The sequence below is a fragment of the Zonotrichia albicollis genome, chromosome 22 (assembly GCF_047830755.1).
Source record: "Zonotrichia albicollis isolate bZonAlb1 chromosome 22, bZonAlb1.hap1, whole genome shotgun sequence".
Classification (NCBI taxonomy): Eukaryota; Metazoa; Chordata; class Aves; order Passeriformes; family Passerellidae; genus Zonotrichia; species Zonotrichia albicollis.
In genome coordinates, this window is record NC_133840.1 from 1,483,288 (window position 1) to 1,498,852 (window position 15,565).

General features: G+C 50.5%; 1 protein-coding gene across 9 annotated transcripts in view; it reads right to left on the minus strand.

The window, feature by feature from the left end:
• Positions 1 to 11,426, minus strand: part of AATF (apoptosis antagonizing transcription factor) — a 39,570-nt gene extending 28,144 nt beyond the window's left edge. For all 9 annotated transcript variants that reach the window (XM_074556962.1, XM_074556957.1, XM_074556959.1 and 6 more), the window contains exons 1-4: positions 11,306 to 11,426; positions 9,775 to 9,963; positions 9,148 to 9,585; positions 8,477 to 8,614 (exon numbers count right to left, since the gene is read on the minus strand). In XM_074556962.1, the coding sequence (XP_074413063.1) occupies positions 8,477 to 8,614; positions 9,148 to 9,585; positions 9,775 to 9,963; positions 11,306 to 11,390 (850 nt within the window). In that variant the 5' untranslated portion in view covers positions 11,391 to 11,426. The remainder of the gene's footprint in view (positions 1 to 8,476; positions 8,615 to 9,147; positions 9,586 to 9,774; positions 9,964 to 11,305) is intronic.
• Positions 11,427 to 15,565: the final 4,139 nt, after the last annotated feature.

The following is a 15,565-nucleotide window of genomic DNA, read 5'->3' on the forward strand; positions in this document are numbered from 1 at the left end:
TCTTCCCAGCCTCCTCTCCCTCTGAAGCCCCTCTGCACTGCCTGCCTTGGGGCAGAGTCTGGCCCCACCTGTGAATGAAGGCAGCACAAACCCAAACTGATCCATGGGTGCAAACCGGGTCATTCAGAAAGGACCCTGGACACTGACTGACCCTCCTACCTACCCCCAGCAGGATTTTTGTAATGCTGCTCCTTGTCTGGAACAGGCACACAACAAACCTGGCTGGAATGTAACCTCCAGCTCAGATGGGACTCAGAGTGTCAGTGGTGAGACACTACCCTGGAAGAGGCACTTTCAGGAGTCCACAGGAGCCCCTTCCTTTGTGTCCAAGAGGGAAAAATTGTTCCAGACCCATCAGGCAGCAGATGAACCCACCCAGAACGCTGGGAGCCAGCACCAGTAAATCACAGTGTGCCCTTCTCTCAATATTCTTACATCTTCCCTTATGCAGCCCCCAGCCAGGCTGGAAGCTGCCCTGCAGTATTTAGCTCCATTCAGGGACAGCACTGCCAGGAGATCCACCAGAGGTGAAACCTGTCCTGCTGCTGCCCTCAAAGCACACAAAATGAATTCTGTCAGTGCCAGGGGCTGTGGGCACACTGGAGAGGGCACACCTGGCTGCAGGGGCTGCTGTGCTCATCCACGCTCCAACCCCAGCATTCCCACAGCTTCCCAGCCAGGAAAAACCCTGCACTCCCTTCCATGAGCTCTAAAGATATGGGATCTCATTTCACCCTCCCAAGCAGCTGCATGGGACACTGAATCCTTGGGAAAACCCTTCCCAGGATGTTCCAGCAGCAACCACCACCTACCCAGCACACAACTCCACTGCAGAGCTGTGCCAGCACTGCAAATTCAGGACTTTTCCCTTTCAGTTCAATCTGGGGCTCTGGCATCACAGGCATGCAATGCTTTCCATCCTCCCTGCCCCTCCACAGGCTGGGGAAGCACCCACACAGGCAAGCTGGGGCAATGCTGGCACTGGGATGAGGGGATGCAGAGCAAAAGCTGGGCTGGGAGTGTTCCCTGCCTCCATGGCCAGTCCCAGGGAGCCCCCATGAGCCCACACACCATCAATGAGGGGATGCAGAGCAAAAGCTGGGCTGGGAGCGTTCCCTGCCTCCATGGAGAGTCCCCAGGGAGCCCCCATGAGCCCACACACCATCAATGAGGGGATGCAGAGCAAAGCTGGGCTGGGAGCATTCCCTGCCTCCATGGCCAGTCCCAGGGAGCCCCCATGACCCCACACACCATCAATGAGGGGATGCAGAGCAAAAGCTGGGCTGGGAGCATTCCCTGCCTCCATGGCCAGTCCCAGGGAGCCCCCATGAGCCCACCACACACATCAGAAGGAGGAGAGGAACCCACCCTCTGATCTGCATGGCTGCACACAAGGAGAAGCACCTCCACCTGGCCCACAGGTTTATCCCAGGAGAGGGGGAACCTTCCCTCCCTTCCAGGGCTGTGGGACAGGAGTTAAACTCCAGGTCAAAATGGCCCTGGATGAGCTGGCCCTGGAACAATGCTCCCCACTCACAGCCAGCAGCAGCCACTTGCACTCGTCATCCCCAGCAATTAATCCCCCACCAAACACGTTTGATTAAATCTTTTCAAGCAAATCCTTTGCTTTGCTTTTGTTAGTTCACTTCTTGTCAACATCTATTAAAATATGCCTTTAATTCTCCCACAATCTTAAAAAACACCGATTCCACTGTCTTCAACTTTAATCAACTGTATGGCCGGCATTTTTCATTTCATAATAATGTGCTGTTTGGAATTCAAGAGGCAGGCTCAACATCAATCATTCGGCAAGAATTTTTCCACTGCAATAAATATGCAAATGAGGAAAGCCAGTCAGTCGTATTTCAGGCCCGACTTGCTAGTGTTTTAAAAAAGACACAAATTTATTAATTGCCGTTGGCCAGCGGAATCCTATTACTTTGGGCATTGATTACAAAGCTGTGTGAGTGATTATTGTGCAACTCGCAGGCTATCCAGGCATGAGGAAAAATTATTAAAGCAAGGCAGAGATTATCAACTCGGAATAACAATAAGCCTTAACATTTTAGGCCTCTAACTTCTTCAACAAAGAATTACGCCGCAGCTCCAGTGTATCATAATTCTGAAGGCTGTCAGTATTACTTTTGGAGCTTGCTCTGTATTCCCAGCAGCAGGGAAAGGAGGGGGGATTCCTCCAGGTGGCACATCCCAGACATGGGGCTGTGCCTGGATTCATCCCAGGGTGGAAGGAACCTCAGAGGAACAGGCAGGGTGGCAGCAGCCCCAGCCTGGCAGCCCTGAGCATCCTGGGGTCCCACAGCAACATGGCACAGAAATTAAAGAAATTATTCTGGTGGGTACAGGAGCTCCAAGAGCCAGCCCAGACTCAGTGTGATTTTTTACAGGTGGGGGGTTACATTCCCATTTCTCACACACTTGAAGCACTGGGAAATCTGTCCAAATGGGAACAACACTCCTTCATGCTCCCCAAAGCAGGGAGTTTGGGGAATTTCACCAATTGATAGAGGAAAAGGGCTGACTTTGCTGCTGGCAGCTCCACACCCAAGCCCAGTTTGCTGGTTCCATTGGAATGCAAATGAAAATTGTATTCCCTGGGCACAAAGGAGCCAGGGCTGCACCCCCCTGCCACAGCAGAGCCTCAGCTGACTCCCAAGGAGTCCCACAGCAGCCTCAATTTAGCCCTTTCACTCCAATATTACTGCATCTGACAGGGAGGACAACAGGATCAGACACAGATGAGTTTGCTAAAAGTAAAGAAAATAAGTGGATTCAACACGAGAATAAAGGCTGGGTGCTCAGGGGTTTATGAGAGGGGACTGGGGGAGGGGGCAGCTGAGCAGGAGAGAAAGAGAAACACTTCCATGAAGTTCATGCTCTGCTGATTCACCTCAACCATCATCCTCTGGTATCAGCCCAAACCAGGGAGGGGCTGGGGCTGGCAAAAATGAGATTTATAAAAACTGATGCTTTCCATTACTGGAAATGCAAAGAAGCTGACAGCACACATTCCTGCCTCTGCCAGCCTGGAGGCCCCAGGTACGTGGGCAAGGAGGAGAAAGGAAGAGGAAATGTGAGATTTCACAGTTCTATCTGGATATTGAGGCCAGAAGGGAACATTAGCCCATCCACACTGACCTCCCCACATAATACCAGGCCATTAATTATATTTATCATGACAAGCTCTGAGTTTCCATCTCAAGGTACCCAATTGCCAATTAATCCCAGTTAGCTGACATTTGCACACGCTTGTCTGGACACTTTTAAAGCCTTTGTTTCCCTGCATCTTGTTTGTGCAGTACACAGACTAACATGCACAAATATTTAGCTAAATTCAGTTTAATTAGCTATTAATCTTGAGAAACTCAGGTGTAGGCAAAGCTGAGTGTGGTGTAATCCCACAGGCTGGGGTTCAGCTGGATCAGGGCACCAGCCAGGGACTGTCCCAGCTTTTCCTGCACCAAAATTTAAGGCAGATTTCAAATAAACCTCAGACATCACCAATGAACAACACACATGGCTGTGGAGATCACCTATAAAATCAATTTACCACAACCATTCATGAGAAGGAGACACCAATTCTGCTCAAAAATACTAAATATCACAACCCAAAAGCCTTGGCACTCTGTGGGAGAGGACAGAGTTTTTTATCTTCAAACAGCCCAAAACTGCATGTTAAATAAATATCCTGCATTTCTCCACTGCTTCCCACACAGAATTCCTGAATAAACCACAGACAGTAATGACAAACCAGAAAATACCTTCCTGGTACCTCTCACAGCCCAAATTCTGCACAAACATCTGCACTTCATGACCCAACTCAACACTCACAGAACAACTGCAGAGCTCCAAAGCTGAGCCCTCTCCTTCCATGGCTCTTCCCTCTCTCAGCACTCCCAGAATGGCCCAGGAGCTGCTCATCCTCACTGAGCCCACCAAAAAGCTCTCTGGGGCATATTCCACAAAATTCAGAAAAAAGGATCTGATTCCTTCATTTCCTTCAGCTGAGAGAAGAGCATTCATTAATGTCAACAGGCTTTGGCTCAGCCCCAGAAAGAGCTGAACAGATTCTCCATGAGATCAGAGAGGAGAGCTGGAATTCGGGGACACCTGCACCCACATCCATTTCCATCCCATCCAGTCCTGCAGGAACTGACAGGGCTGATGCTTTTTGTATTCATAAAGTGTCCAGACTAACACAATTCAATTAAAATGAACTACCAGTTTTAAGTGGGCTAGATCTGATCACAATAATTTACACTCAGGCTTGAAACCCAGTTCTGCTGTCACACATTTGTGCAGGCTCCCAGTAAAATCTTCAAAGCAAGAATATATTTAAGTCCATGATCTTGCCTAGCACCAATTAATCCTATAAGTGCTCTATGCCTCTGGAAACTGTGTAATCTGCCCGTGCCTCAGTTCCTCCCCCTCCCTGACACTCACCCTGCTCTGCATTAATGCATTAACATCTCCAGATGGAGGTGTGGATACACTGCAGCTCTGAGAGCCACCCAGGAATGGAGGGGAGAGCAGAATTACCAGGGAGTTTTGCTGCTGAGTCCTGCAGGATTCCCTAAAAGATTCCAAGCCTGTGTCAGTGAATCCCATCTCACCACAGAGCTGTTCCCACCCAGGTGTGCCCAGGTGAGGGGAGAGGGGAGGCCTTGCAGCACATCCCCTCTGCCAGGAAGGAACAGCTTCCCTGGCACCTGCAGCACACTGCATTTATCCAAAATCAGTCCCTGCTTAATCAGTGTCCTCAACATGGCTTACCTGGATGTGGTGGAGGATGTAAAGATAATATTTTAAAGACTGGGATTAAGAGAGCCCAACAAAAATCCTCATTAAAAAGACACTGAGAACACACTCGTACACTGACTGAGATAAACAGAAGCTTTCCTTGTCTCTTAAATTCAAAATATCGCAGAGCCAACGCAGAAGAAAATGAAGATACTCAGCGTGAAGCATTTAGACATAAAGGTCTAAATGTGCTGTTTGGTCCCAAACCACAGAATCTGTCATGGGGCAAGAACCCAAGCTGCTGTGCCAGGGCCCAGCTCAGGAATTATTCCAGATGGGAGCACAGCTCCTTCCCACTCACCACAAATCTCCACCCCAGAAACAGCCATTTCTGGGTCCCTCAAAGTTTTAGCAACAAAAATCCAATAACTTCATTTTCCAGAAGGCAACAAAGCCCTGAGGGGCTTTTCTTTAGTTTTTTTTTTTTTAAATATGATTCACTTTATTCAGGTTTATTACTGATCACAAACCTTGGTGAAACTTCACCACAGCTCTCCAAAGTGTAAATAAGTTAATATTTGCTGTTGGGTCCTGCACTGAGCAAATCCATCCCCACACACGCTGCATATCTACTTTTACCAAACCCACTATCTCCTCCATTTCTTGAAATTATCTGCAGTTTATGCTGAGGAATAGAAATGTGGGATTTTGGTATTTTCTCTCAATCCACTGACAGATGGAGACAGAGCCAAAAAAACCCCAAAACCCACAAAAATGCAGTGAGAACTCCTGAACTCTTGCAAAAGGAAAGCACAGCCACTTGTCCCTTTAAGATCCTGCAACTTCCATCAGTTTCTGGCAAAGAACTTCCTCACCTTGGTATCTGTACACTCTTAACTCATCTCACCAACTATAAAGTGAAAATAACACAATCTGCTATTTAAGAGCTGCAATTCCCAGCTCTTTTTGAAAAGCATACAGTATTAAACACTGAAGTGCTCCCAGTTTAGTATTTTTAAGCAGAATTAGAAAGCAAAAGCTCCAGGCCTGTACTGAGAAGCTCAGGGCCTTTGAGGATGGAGAGATTTAATTCCTTAAAGCCCTTGTTACCTCCTTGTCCCTCAATTATTTGTGGGTTATTTTGTCACCCTATCAAGATTTAACACAACAAGCCCCAAACACTGGAACTGTTTAATTCCTGACACCCCACCAATGTTTATCCCACCTCTGCTTTGGCTCTGCCTTGCCCTTGAGGGGATTTTTGTGGCCAATTTCAGGAGCTGCCCTGCCAGGCTGGCAGCACAGTGAAATATGAGTGGCAGGCCTGCAATCTGTGCACAGAAACTCTCACCTTGCACTCCTTTCCTATGTAAATAACGCAGGGATCCTGCGGGAACATGCCAGGGATTGGAATTTTTAATTAATGGGTCTCTTTAATGTGCAAATCAGGAGCAGATTGCAAATTCTGACTCGCATTGATTATGAAAAACATTAATTGAACGTGCAAGACCCCAAACAGAGGCAACATCTCAAGCCCTGGACCAGAGTGGGAGATGCAGAGCAGGGAATACAAATCTGTCCTGAGGAGCAGCCCAGCACCTTGGAATTGTGAGCTGGAGGGTTTCTGTGTGCAGGACATTAAACACTGGACACTTGTGCTGCTTTCAGGGCTCAGCCACTCTGATCTCAGCACTAAAAACCACCCAGACTTGGGTGCAAAGCAGGAATAAACATCAGCTCCATGCCCACAGCTTGGTCTCCCATTTGTATGTAAAAAGGGTGACAGAAAAAAAAAAATCTGGGATTTAATTAAAGATTTTTAAAAAAGGAAATAAAAAGTAAGACAGCACAAACAAAGCAATGCTGTCTCTTTAAAGAGAAATTCATCCTATATAAATTATGGCCATAAACTTTTCCTGCAGTGCAGCCTAATTAATTCTTGTTCTATACACAAAGGGAAATGCTGGGTGACAAATGGGTGTGAAGCCTGAAAGCTGCCAGGTCTGCAAAACATTTTCTACTTCAATTTATAAGCAATTTTGCAGTAAATCATCTACCAGAACCTGAGATCTCAGGAATCTAAGGTTGTCCAAAGCATGTTGTAACATTCAAAGGGAAAAAAAAATCATAAAAGATTACAAAAATAATAAATTAAACATTTTAGGTATTGTAACCTCCGGTCTCAAAATCTGGAAAATGAGCATGACCTTGCCATTTTCACCCAGGTTTGGCTTTAAAACTGCAAATGGATGGAGAATTGCTGTCTGCTCTTTAACACAATTACACTCCAGCCCTTAGGGAATTCCAGCACCACAACAGGGCTGTCCTGAGTAGGAGATACCCAAGAGGAAAACACACAAAGGACCATTTTCCAATTCAAAAGGTTCAATCTGCCTTTGAGCACAGCGCAGAAATTTCATGAGAAATGGAAAGATTTGGGGAAAATGACTGGAAACACTCTTGTCCAGGAGCTCTGAGAGCACTGGGAGCCTCCTGACTTCAGCATCCTGCAGGGTCACCCAGAGTCTGGGATTTTGGCATCCAACCTTTTGTGCACCTGGAACACCAAATCGTTCCCTCCTGCTCAATGAGGGTGCTGAAAATATGTCAGATCTATTCTGTGGGCTTGGGCAGAAGTGCTGAGGCTGCCCTGAAAGGAGAGCATCATCCAGGCCATGATGAGCCCCAGTCCTGCCCAAGGCTGAAGTGCAGCAGCAGCAGTGCTGGAATGTTCCTAAATTCAGCATTTCCCATCTGTCAGCCTGAGATTTCCCCTGCTAACACTGCCCTGTCACTCCAGCTCTGTGCTCACAGATGAGCCACAGAGCACAAACCCAAGCTAGGAGGAGCATCAGAGAACACATCCCTGCCCAGCTGATGAGGAGAAGGTCTGGAGGGCACCATCCAGCACCTCTGAGCAGTGCAGGCTCCCCCAGAGCCCTGCACAACTGAGGCCCCAGCCTCTGCAGCACTGGGGACATTACACTCCATGCTCCTGGCTGTATTTTGCTTATGGGAAATACCAAAATGTCAACCATTGTTTCTGTTAAAGGTCTTTAATGATATTGCATCTTAGACCTGTAATGAAACATGGAGCTGGGGCAGCTTGTAATGCATCTCATTAAGGACATTAATAACGTGTGTTCCACTGAAAGGTCAGCACAGCCTTGGTGGGAGTTTGCCTTTTTGTCCTTAATCACATCACTTCTAGCAGCAGAGCCAGCTTTGAGGCAGAAAGCAGCTCACCTGTAACTGCAGGTAAGCTGGCTGCCCTGACAGAGGAGCTCAGGCAGAACTTGCTGCAGGACCAAGGCTCAGGGCATGTCTGACCACCCACACATCTCCCTCCCCTGCATTCACCTCTAGGCCAGGAAAAAGGTGCCCAAATATAAAAACTGAACAGACCCACACACACTGAAACCCAGTACCCTGCACCCACCCACTGCAGCATGTGATGATTTCATACTGGAGAATCTACCACAGATCTCACCAGAACAACCTCAGGAATGAACAGATGGAGCAGCTCCGTGCTGGATTCATGTGCACAGCCCCTCCTCTGGGCTGCCCTGCTCCTGCTCTGGGCACACCCCAGCATTCACTGGCCCAGCACACACCTGGCACAAGGTGTCTCTGGACAAAGCACCCAGCTCTGCCCTGAACAGCAATGGGGAATTGTTTGTAAGGTCTGAGCAAAGGAGAAAGAATAAAAGGCTCTTACAGTTCTCCACAGCGTGGTCAAAGTCCTGTCCCCCCTCCTTCCTGAACCTGGGGTAGGTGTCTGGCTGGGGCAGCCTGTTGGCTGTCAGGAGCACCTTCTGCATCTTGATCCTCCCCTCCATCAGCTGATCCCACAGGGCTTCAAAGAGAAAGGAAAGAAAAGAATCAGTCAGCAGGACAAAGCACTTGTTCCTGTGAAGGGCCTGGCAGCTCAGGCCTCTCCTCCTGCCCAGGGCAGCCCTGGCAGGCACTGGAGCACAAAATGGGAGCCACAAATTGTCCCTGGACAAGGCAAATCCCAACTGCAGCTCTGTGACCCACAGACCAAACCCCCCCTTTGCTTTACTGCTTCAAAGGTTTGACAGTTTAACATCTCAGGCAGGAAGAAATGGCATTCTGGGAGTGACACTTTGGAAAGAATCAAAGTGATCACAGCAGGAGCAGTGCAGGGAGCTCCCAAACCCAGCAGTCCCATGAGGACATTCAGCACTGGCTCAGTTAAGCTCATGGATAAATACATTTCCCATCAGGAGCTGTTCCAGCAGCAGGGACACCAGAACATCTGGCAGAACATCTGCACACACAGGGGGCTGCTGCAGCTGCACCATGCTGAGGGGCCCAGGCTGCTCTCACACTGCAAACACACACAAACACGCACAAACATGCACAAACCTAGCTGGTTCCTCACAGCTTTGCCCTTCTCCACCTCTTCAGACTCCTGTCCTCTGGAGAAGGTCAGCACTCCCCCATCATCTTCACTGTCTCTGGCTTCTTTTCCATCATCGTGGCTTTCACTCCCAAATTCCTCCTCTTCCTCCTCCTCGTTTCCATCTTCCATGTCAGCATCATCTTCATCCTCATCCTTGTCTTCATCCTCCCCTCCGCTGCTCCCCACATCGTCCATGCCCTCTGTAAACTTCTCAAAGTCTGTGATGTTCTGGGAGCTGAACTTGGGTGCCTTGGCCTCTTCATCATCCTCTTCCTCATCCTCCAGGTCCTCCTCCTGCTCACTGCCAGCACTGCTGGGCTTCTCCCTGCCCTTAGTGCCAGCATTGTCCTCCTCTTCTGAGCCTTCACTGGCACTGTACCAGTCATCCAGGGCTTCTTCACCTGATAAATGAGAGAAAAATGTTATTTACTTGGCAGGAAAGCTCACCAGCATCAGCTCAGGTCTGGCTATTTGAGGTCCAGCTCAACTGTGGCAGTTCCCTGCCCTGTGACAGGTTTGCCACGCTCAGTCACGAGCTGACACCATGTTCTGCCAGCAAAAAGAGGGAAAAAAAAAACCAGATTTCTTACCAGATCCTTCTTCAGACAGAGCACCTCCCCAGAGCTCCTCCTGCAGAGCCTTCCGAGACGTGGCTTTCCCACTGTACCTCTGATCAGCCTCCAGGAGAGAGGCTGAGGCTCTCTTCCTGATATTGCCAACAGGCAAAATGTCATCCGTGCCCTCATCCTCAAATCTGTCAATCACTTTAGCAACTGTAGCTGTGGAGGGAGAAACAGGGAAGGGGTGTTTGAAACTGAGCTGAATTCCAGCCTGGAAGGAGCCCTGGGAAGCTCCTCAGGCTCTGTAACAACCAAAGAGCCTCCCCCCTGCACTGCACAGGGGAGCAGCAGCTTGGGAAAGTGCAGGAAAGGCACACAAATAATCCCTGCAAGGGGGAGAGGCTCCTGCATGAAGCAGAACATGAACTAAGCCCATCCAAGCCCTCCCAGGGATGCAGGAGGGTCTCTGAGCCCTTTGTGACTCTGCAATGCCTTCACTCACTTCTTGCCGGCAGGTTAAAGAGGAAAACTCCAATTCAGATGCACTCTGGCCTCTTGCTATATACACAAACCACATAAACATTTCAGAAAAGCTCCACAGAGGAAATCATTTCACTGTGGTTGTTGCTCTCCTTCACCCTCATCTCCTGCAGGACACAGAGCAGGGCAGCCCAGAGAACACATCCCACCCTGCTCCCACTCACGGGCAAGGCACCCTGTGCCAAACTACAGGGGCAGCTCTGTGGCCAGTGAGCGACTCAGATCCCTGAGTGCTCCTAATGCGTGCTTGGAAATGTTAATGCCCCGCTTGGAGCGTTTGTGAGAGGCAGAGGGGGCAAAAAATCTGCTCATAACCAAAGCAACAAAGTGCAGACACTCCAGGCAGCAGAGGATGGCAAAATGCTGGGCAGGAGGGGCAGATCCTTCCAGCCACCTCCTGGGATCCTCTTGGATCCACCACGGGAGGAGGTTCCCCCCAGAGCAGCTGGGGCTGCCCCTGGCAGTGTCCCAGGCCAGGCTGGGCAGGTTTGGAGCAGCCTGGGACAGCGGGTGGTGTCCCTGCCATGGCTGGGGTGGCGCTGGGTGGGCTCTGAGGCCCCAAACCCAACTAGTCTGGGATTCTGCGAAATCTGGGACAAAACTATGGTTACTAAAATGGGCAAACGCCTCTGCTGAGCACGGTGACTTCCCCAGTTAATAAAACGTTTCTTACAAGACGCTGCTGCTCTCACACAGACTGCAGCAAAGAACCAGGCCGGGCCTAGCACAGCCCCGACCCTGGGGCGGCCCCAGCCCCCGAGAGAACCCCAATCCCGGACACAACCCCGACCCCACAAGAGGATGGATGAGCCCCATGGCGGAGATAACCCCCAGACCCGAACAACCCCGACCCCCGAGACCGCCCCGGGCCGGGGGCACGGCAGGAGCCCGACCCTGCCCACGGCCCCGCGCCACGTGCGGCCGCTCCGGCAGCGCTCCGGCAGCGCCCGGGCCGCCCCTGCCGCCCCCTCCCGGCCCCGCCGGCCGCGGTGCCAACCCCCCTGCCCCGGTACTGCCGCACCTTCCTCCGCATCATCCTCGGGGTCCCGCGGGGCGGGCCGGGGGTCCAGCAGCTCCTGCAGCTGCAGCGCCAAGGGCGCCGCCATCTTGGAGGAGAGCGGGGCGGGGCCGGGGCGGGGCCAGCGGCGGGGCGGGGCGGGGGGCGGGGCCTGCGTGAGGGGACGGGGCGGGGCCTGAGGGGCGCCCGCCGGGATCCGACCGGGAGTAAACCCGAGATCCAAACGGGAATAAACCTGGGATCCAAACGGGAATAACCCCGGGATCCAAATGGGAATAAACCTGGGATCCAGCCGGGAATAAACCCGAGATCTAATCGGGAATGATCCCGGCATCCAACCAGGAATGAGCCCGGGATCCAGCCGGAGCCCCCCCGAATCCCCCACCATTATCAGGGGATTTGCAGCCCGTGTGGGCAGCAGGGCTGTGGGAACTGGGGCTCCCGGTACCGGATCCCAGACCGGTGGCAAAGTGCCATTAATAACGCACAATATGACAACTATTGCTTTAAATCAACGTCGAACTTTCTCTGCCTCTCCAGCTGTGCAGAACTGAATTAATTCTTCTCCCGTCCTGTATTAGATATTCTGTGGCCTCTGCTGGAGTCCCTCTCACAGCAGCGAGGTCCTGGAGCTGCGTTCTCAGACCAGGCCTTGCTCACAGATAGATCCTTACGCCTGAGTTACACCTGAGTTACACCAGGCATGGGGAATTGGGGAATTTTAGCTCCTGGGGTCACACTGTGGCCGTGGAGCAGCAGCCAGGCGATGCAGACATCCCTGCAGAGAGCGTTAGCAGGGACAGGTTCTCTGGGCTTGCCCTCTGCCAGCCTCTCCTGACCCCTTTCTGTGCTCCTGAGGTGGCCCCAAAACTCCGGGAATTGCCTGGAATTGTGGGGACTGGCAGGGATTTTGTTCCAGGGGAGCAGAGCCCCCACTCAGCCTCTGCAATCCGAGCTGCAGATGGAGCCCTGAGCTCCAGACCCCACAGTGAGCTCCAAATCTGGGCTTTCCACATCCACATTCAACTGCGAGGGCTCCAGCAGCCTGAGCGAGCTGATGCTCATCCCCTTCTTGTCCTCCCTGCCCCCGAGGTGCCCTTGGATGCCATAAAAACCATCAGGATGTGGTTGGTGCTGGGAGGACAGGGCCGGGATGCAGCCGGATCCATCCCGCCGCACGGCTCATGCGGGCGCTTCTCCTACAGAGGGCAGAGGAATATCAGGAATTCCCATCGCCTCCGCCGGGCTCCCGCCGCCGGGAGAAACCTGGCAGGCACCGCGAGGGAGCGGCTGCAAAAACCCGAACATCGCCGTGCCCTTCCCAGCCCCGCTGGGACCCTCCCTGACACTGGTACCTTGATGGCAAAATAAAGCTGGATTTATAGAAAACCCAATGTTTACTGAAAACGCACGTTTTCACAGCAAACCGCCCTCACCAAGCTTTAAAATACCCAACAGCAAAAAAATCCAACTCAGTATTGAGTTGTATTTATTGTTGAGTTTGTATTTATTTTATCACTGCAGGATGGATGACTCTAATGCTCTGCATAATCGGTGGTGGGGGATACCCCTTCTCCAGCAATGACACATTAAACACTGATTTTAATTTATTTATTTATTTATTTACAAAGAAAAATTATTTATTTATTGGAAAAACCAGAAAACTTATAAACCAGGAGGCATGCACAGTGTATCTTCCTTGCCTTTGCTTCTAGGTTTTCCTTTTTTTGTACCCTTTGAGTTTGTTGGTATTTTGTTCCCAGATGCCGCCATAAACAAAGGGAGGAGCCTGGAGAAAGAAATCCGTGGAAAATTAAGTAGCAGGAGCAAGTGCTTACCTGTGCAGTTACTGCTGAGTAACCAACCACTCACACAACCAGAGAACTAGTGCCAAGACTCCCCTGCATAATTGCATTTTCAAACCTCTGCACTCTTGGAGTGAAAAAGGGATGTTCTCTACCCTCACAAATAATGAATTGCGCTGTTAATGAAGGGAGAGAGGCTTTTAGTGATGGTTAAATAAAACAGACCCAGCAGAATTAATAAAAAATACAAGTGAGTTGCATTAGTCCTTTGGAGTAAAAAATGAGCTCCTTGAAGTCCCAGCGTTTTTGATACCCAGGCCACCGAGATCAGGATTTCACCCACTGAGACTAATGGGACAATTGCTCCATATAAATCCCAAAGGCAGCAATGCATTCAAATCCACATCCCACAGCTGTGAGCCCAGGGGGCCTGGCAGAGCCGGCCTGTTCCTGCTCTGTGCCACATCCATCACTCACACCCGCAGAACAAACCTGTGCTCAGGTGTGGGGCACCCCTCACCCCCAGCTCTGTGCCACATCCATCACTCACACCTGCAGAACAAACCTGTGCTCAGGTGTGGGGCACCCCTCACCACCGGGTCACCCCCAGCTCGCTGCCACAGCCACAGGACCTGTTAATTCACAATTTTTCAGGAGGAGATGCAGTCAGTGCAAAGCCACATCAAACGGCAGCTGCAGCCCGTGGAAGTCGGGGATTGTTAAAATATTTCACCCACAGAGTCGCCTTTGCCGCTGTTTATTCTCTCTCCTCTGCCTTTCACTTAGCAGGGTAATTAAATCAGACTCCAGGGCTGGGTTTTAATTTCTGGTTCACATGCCCTCCAACCATGCTGCCGTGCCTGGGACTCGGAATAGAGCAGGGGAATATTTGTACAAAATCTGTATCGATGCATTTTCATTTCAGACGCTCATGAAAGGCTTTTTCTGCCTCGCGGTCGGTTCAGAGAAACCCTTGGCCTGTTTAGAAACTCCATCAACCTCACTGCCATCATCTCTTTGGCATTTTCCCTCTTAATTTTACTTTTTTATTCACGTGCCTGTTTGCTAGGATGGGAATAACCTGAACACAGAGCAGATAAACAAGGGAAGGTGGAAGAGGCTGGGCTGTAAGAACGGCTTCCAATTTCTCCCACTCAGCGCCTCTCGCTGCCGTGCCTGAGGAGCTTTTGGGAAATTGTCAGATGAGATGGGAGCTGTGGCAGGGAAGGGCTGTACATCCTCTCGTGGCTGTACGATTACAGGTTGTTAATGTGAATCCACCTTTCAGAGCCATTCCTTCACCAGAGCACAGGAATGGGCTGGGATGGGAGCGTGGAGCCCCTCGGGCACTGCCATTCCAAGGAGCCCATTCCAAAGGCATTCCCTGGAGCCCGTTCCAACGGCATTCCCACAGATCCACGGGAATTACCCACCCCGGAGTGGCCTCTGCTGAATTTAATTGACTTACTTCATCAAGAGCAAAATTTGACCCATATACAGAGGGCCTCGTGCTGGCCAAAAATAGCCACGAGCTGGGGCTGATCCTGCCAACGCTTGGGCGAGCAAATGTCCTTCTCCAAACTGACCTTTATCACTTCAGTCATGCTAGTTCAGTTAAAATTTCCTTTTTAAACCAGCAACACAAATTTATCCATGAAAAGGAGAGAAAAAAGAAGTGAAAAGAACTTGGGAGAAACAGAAAAGAACACAAGCAAACTCCATCCACTAAAACAAATTACATAAAATTTAGATTACGTACATAAAGAAACTCTCCTTATAAATATTTATTAGTATTTTTCTTCTGTGCTTTTATTTACTTGAGTACTTCTGCTATTCCTAACCCATCCTTCATTCAAAAAACACAATTGCTTTAAAGATTTTATCAACCCTTAATGGTTCCTACATTGAAAAATAGAAGGAACAGAGTGTGTCTGAAGAGATGCACAGCCCAAAGATCCTTACAGCAGATAAGAATTTTAAAGGCCACCCAAAGGCACTTTAAAAACTAGACAAAAACTGGTTTTAGAAGGAGCAAAATGTCTGATTTTCAAGCAAACCACCCTCTGTGTGCTCTCCTATGCGCACAGACAGGCACCAGGGCAGTGTGAGGCAGCCTCTCCCCAGGCTTCACTCCCAGAAATCCCCCAGAGCCCCTGGAATCCCTCTCACCCGGCTCTGAGCAGCCAGGGGAGGATTTCCAGCCCAGGTTCTGTGCTGTGCCACCGTTGTCCCCCTGCCCAGGCACCCTGGACAGCCCAGCCGTGCCCTGCAGGCCTGGGCCGGGATTCCCTCCCAGCCACCAGGGATCCCAGCAGCCCGAGCACGGTCAGATCCCTCAGGAGGGAGCTTGGGGTGAAACCAAACAGCAAAAATGCCCCTAATTCTTAGATTTCCCAGACTGTGAGCAGTGCCCACATGGCACGGAGGCAGAGCTGTCCCTGGGTTTGGTGACATCCTG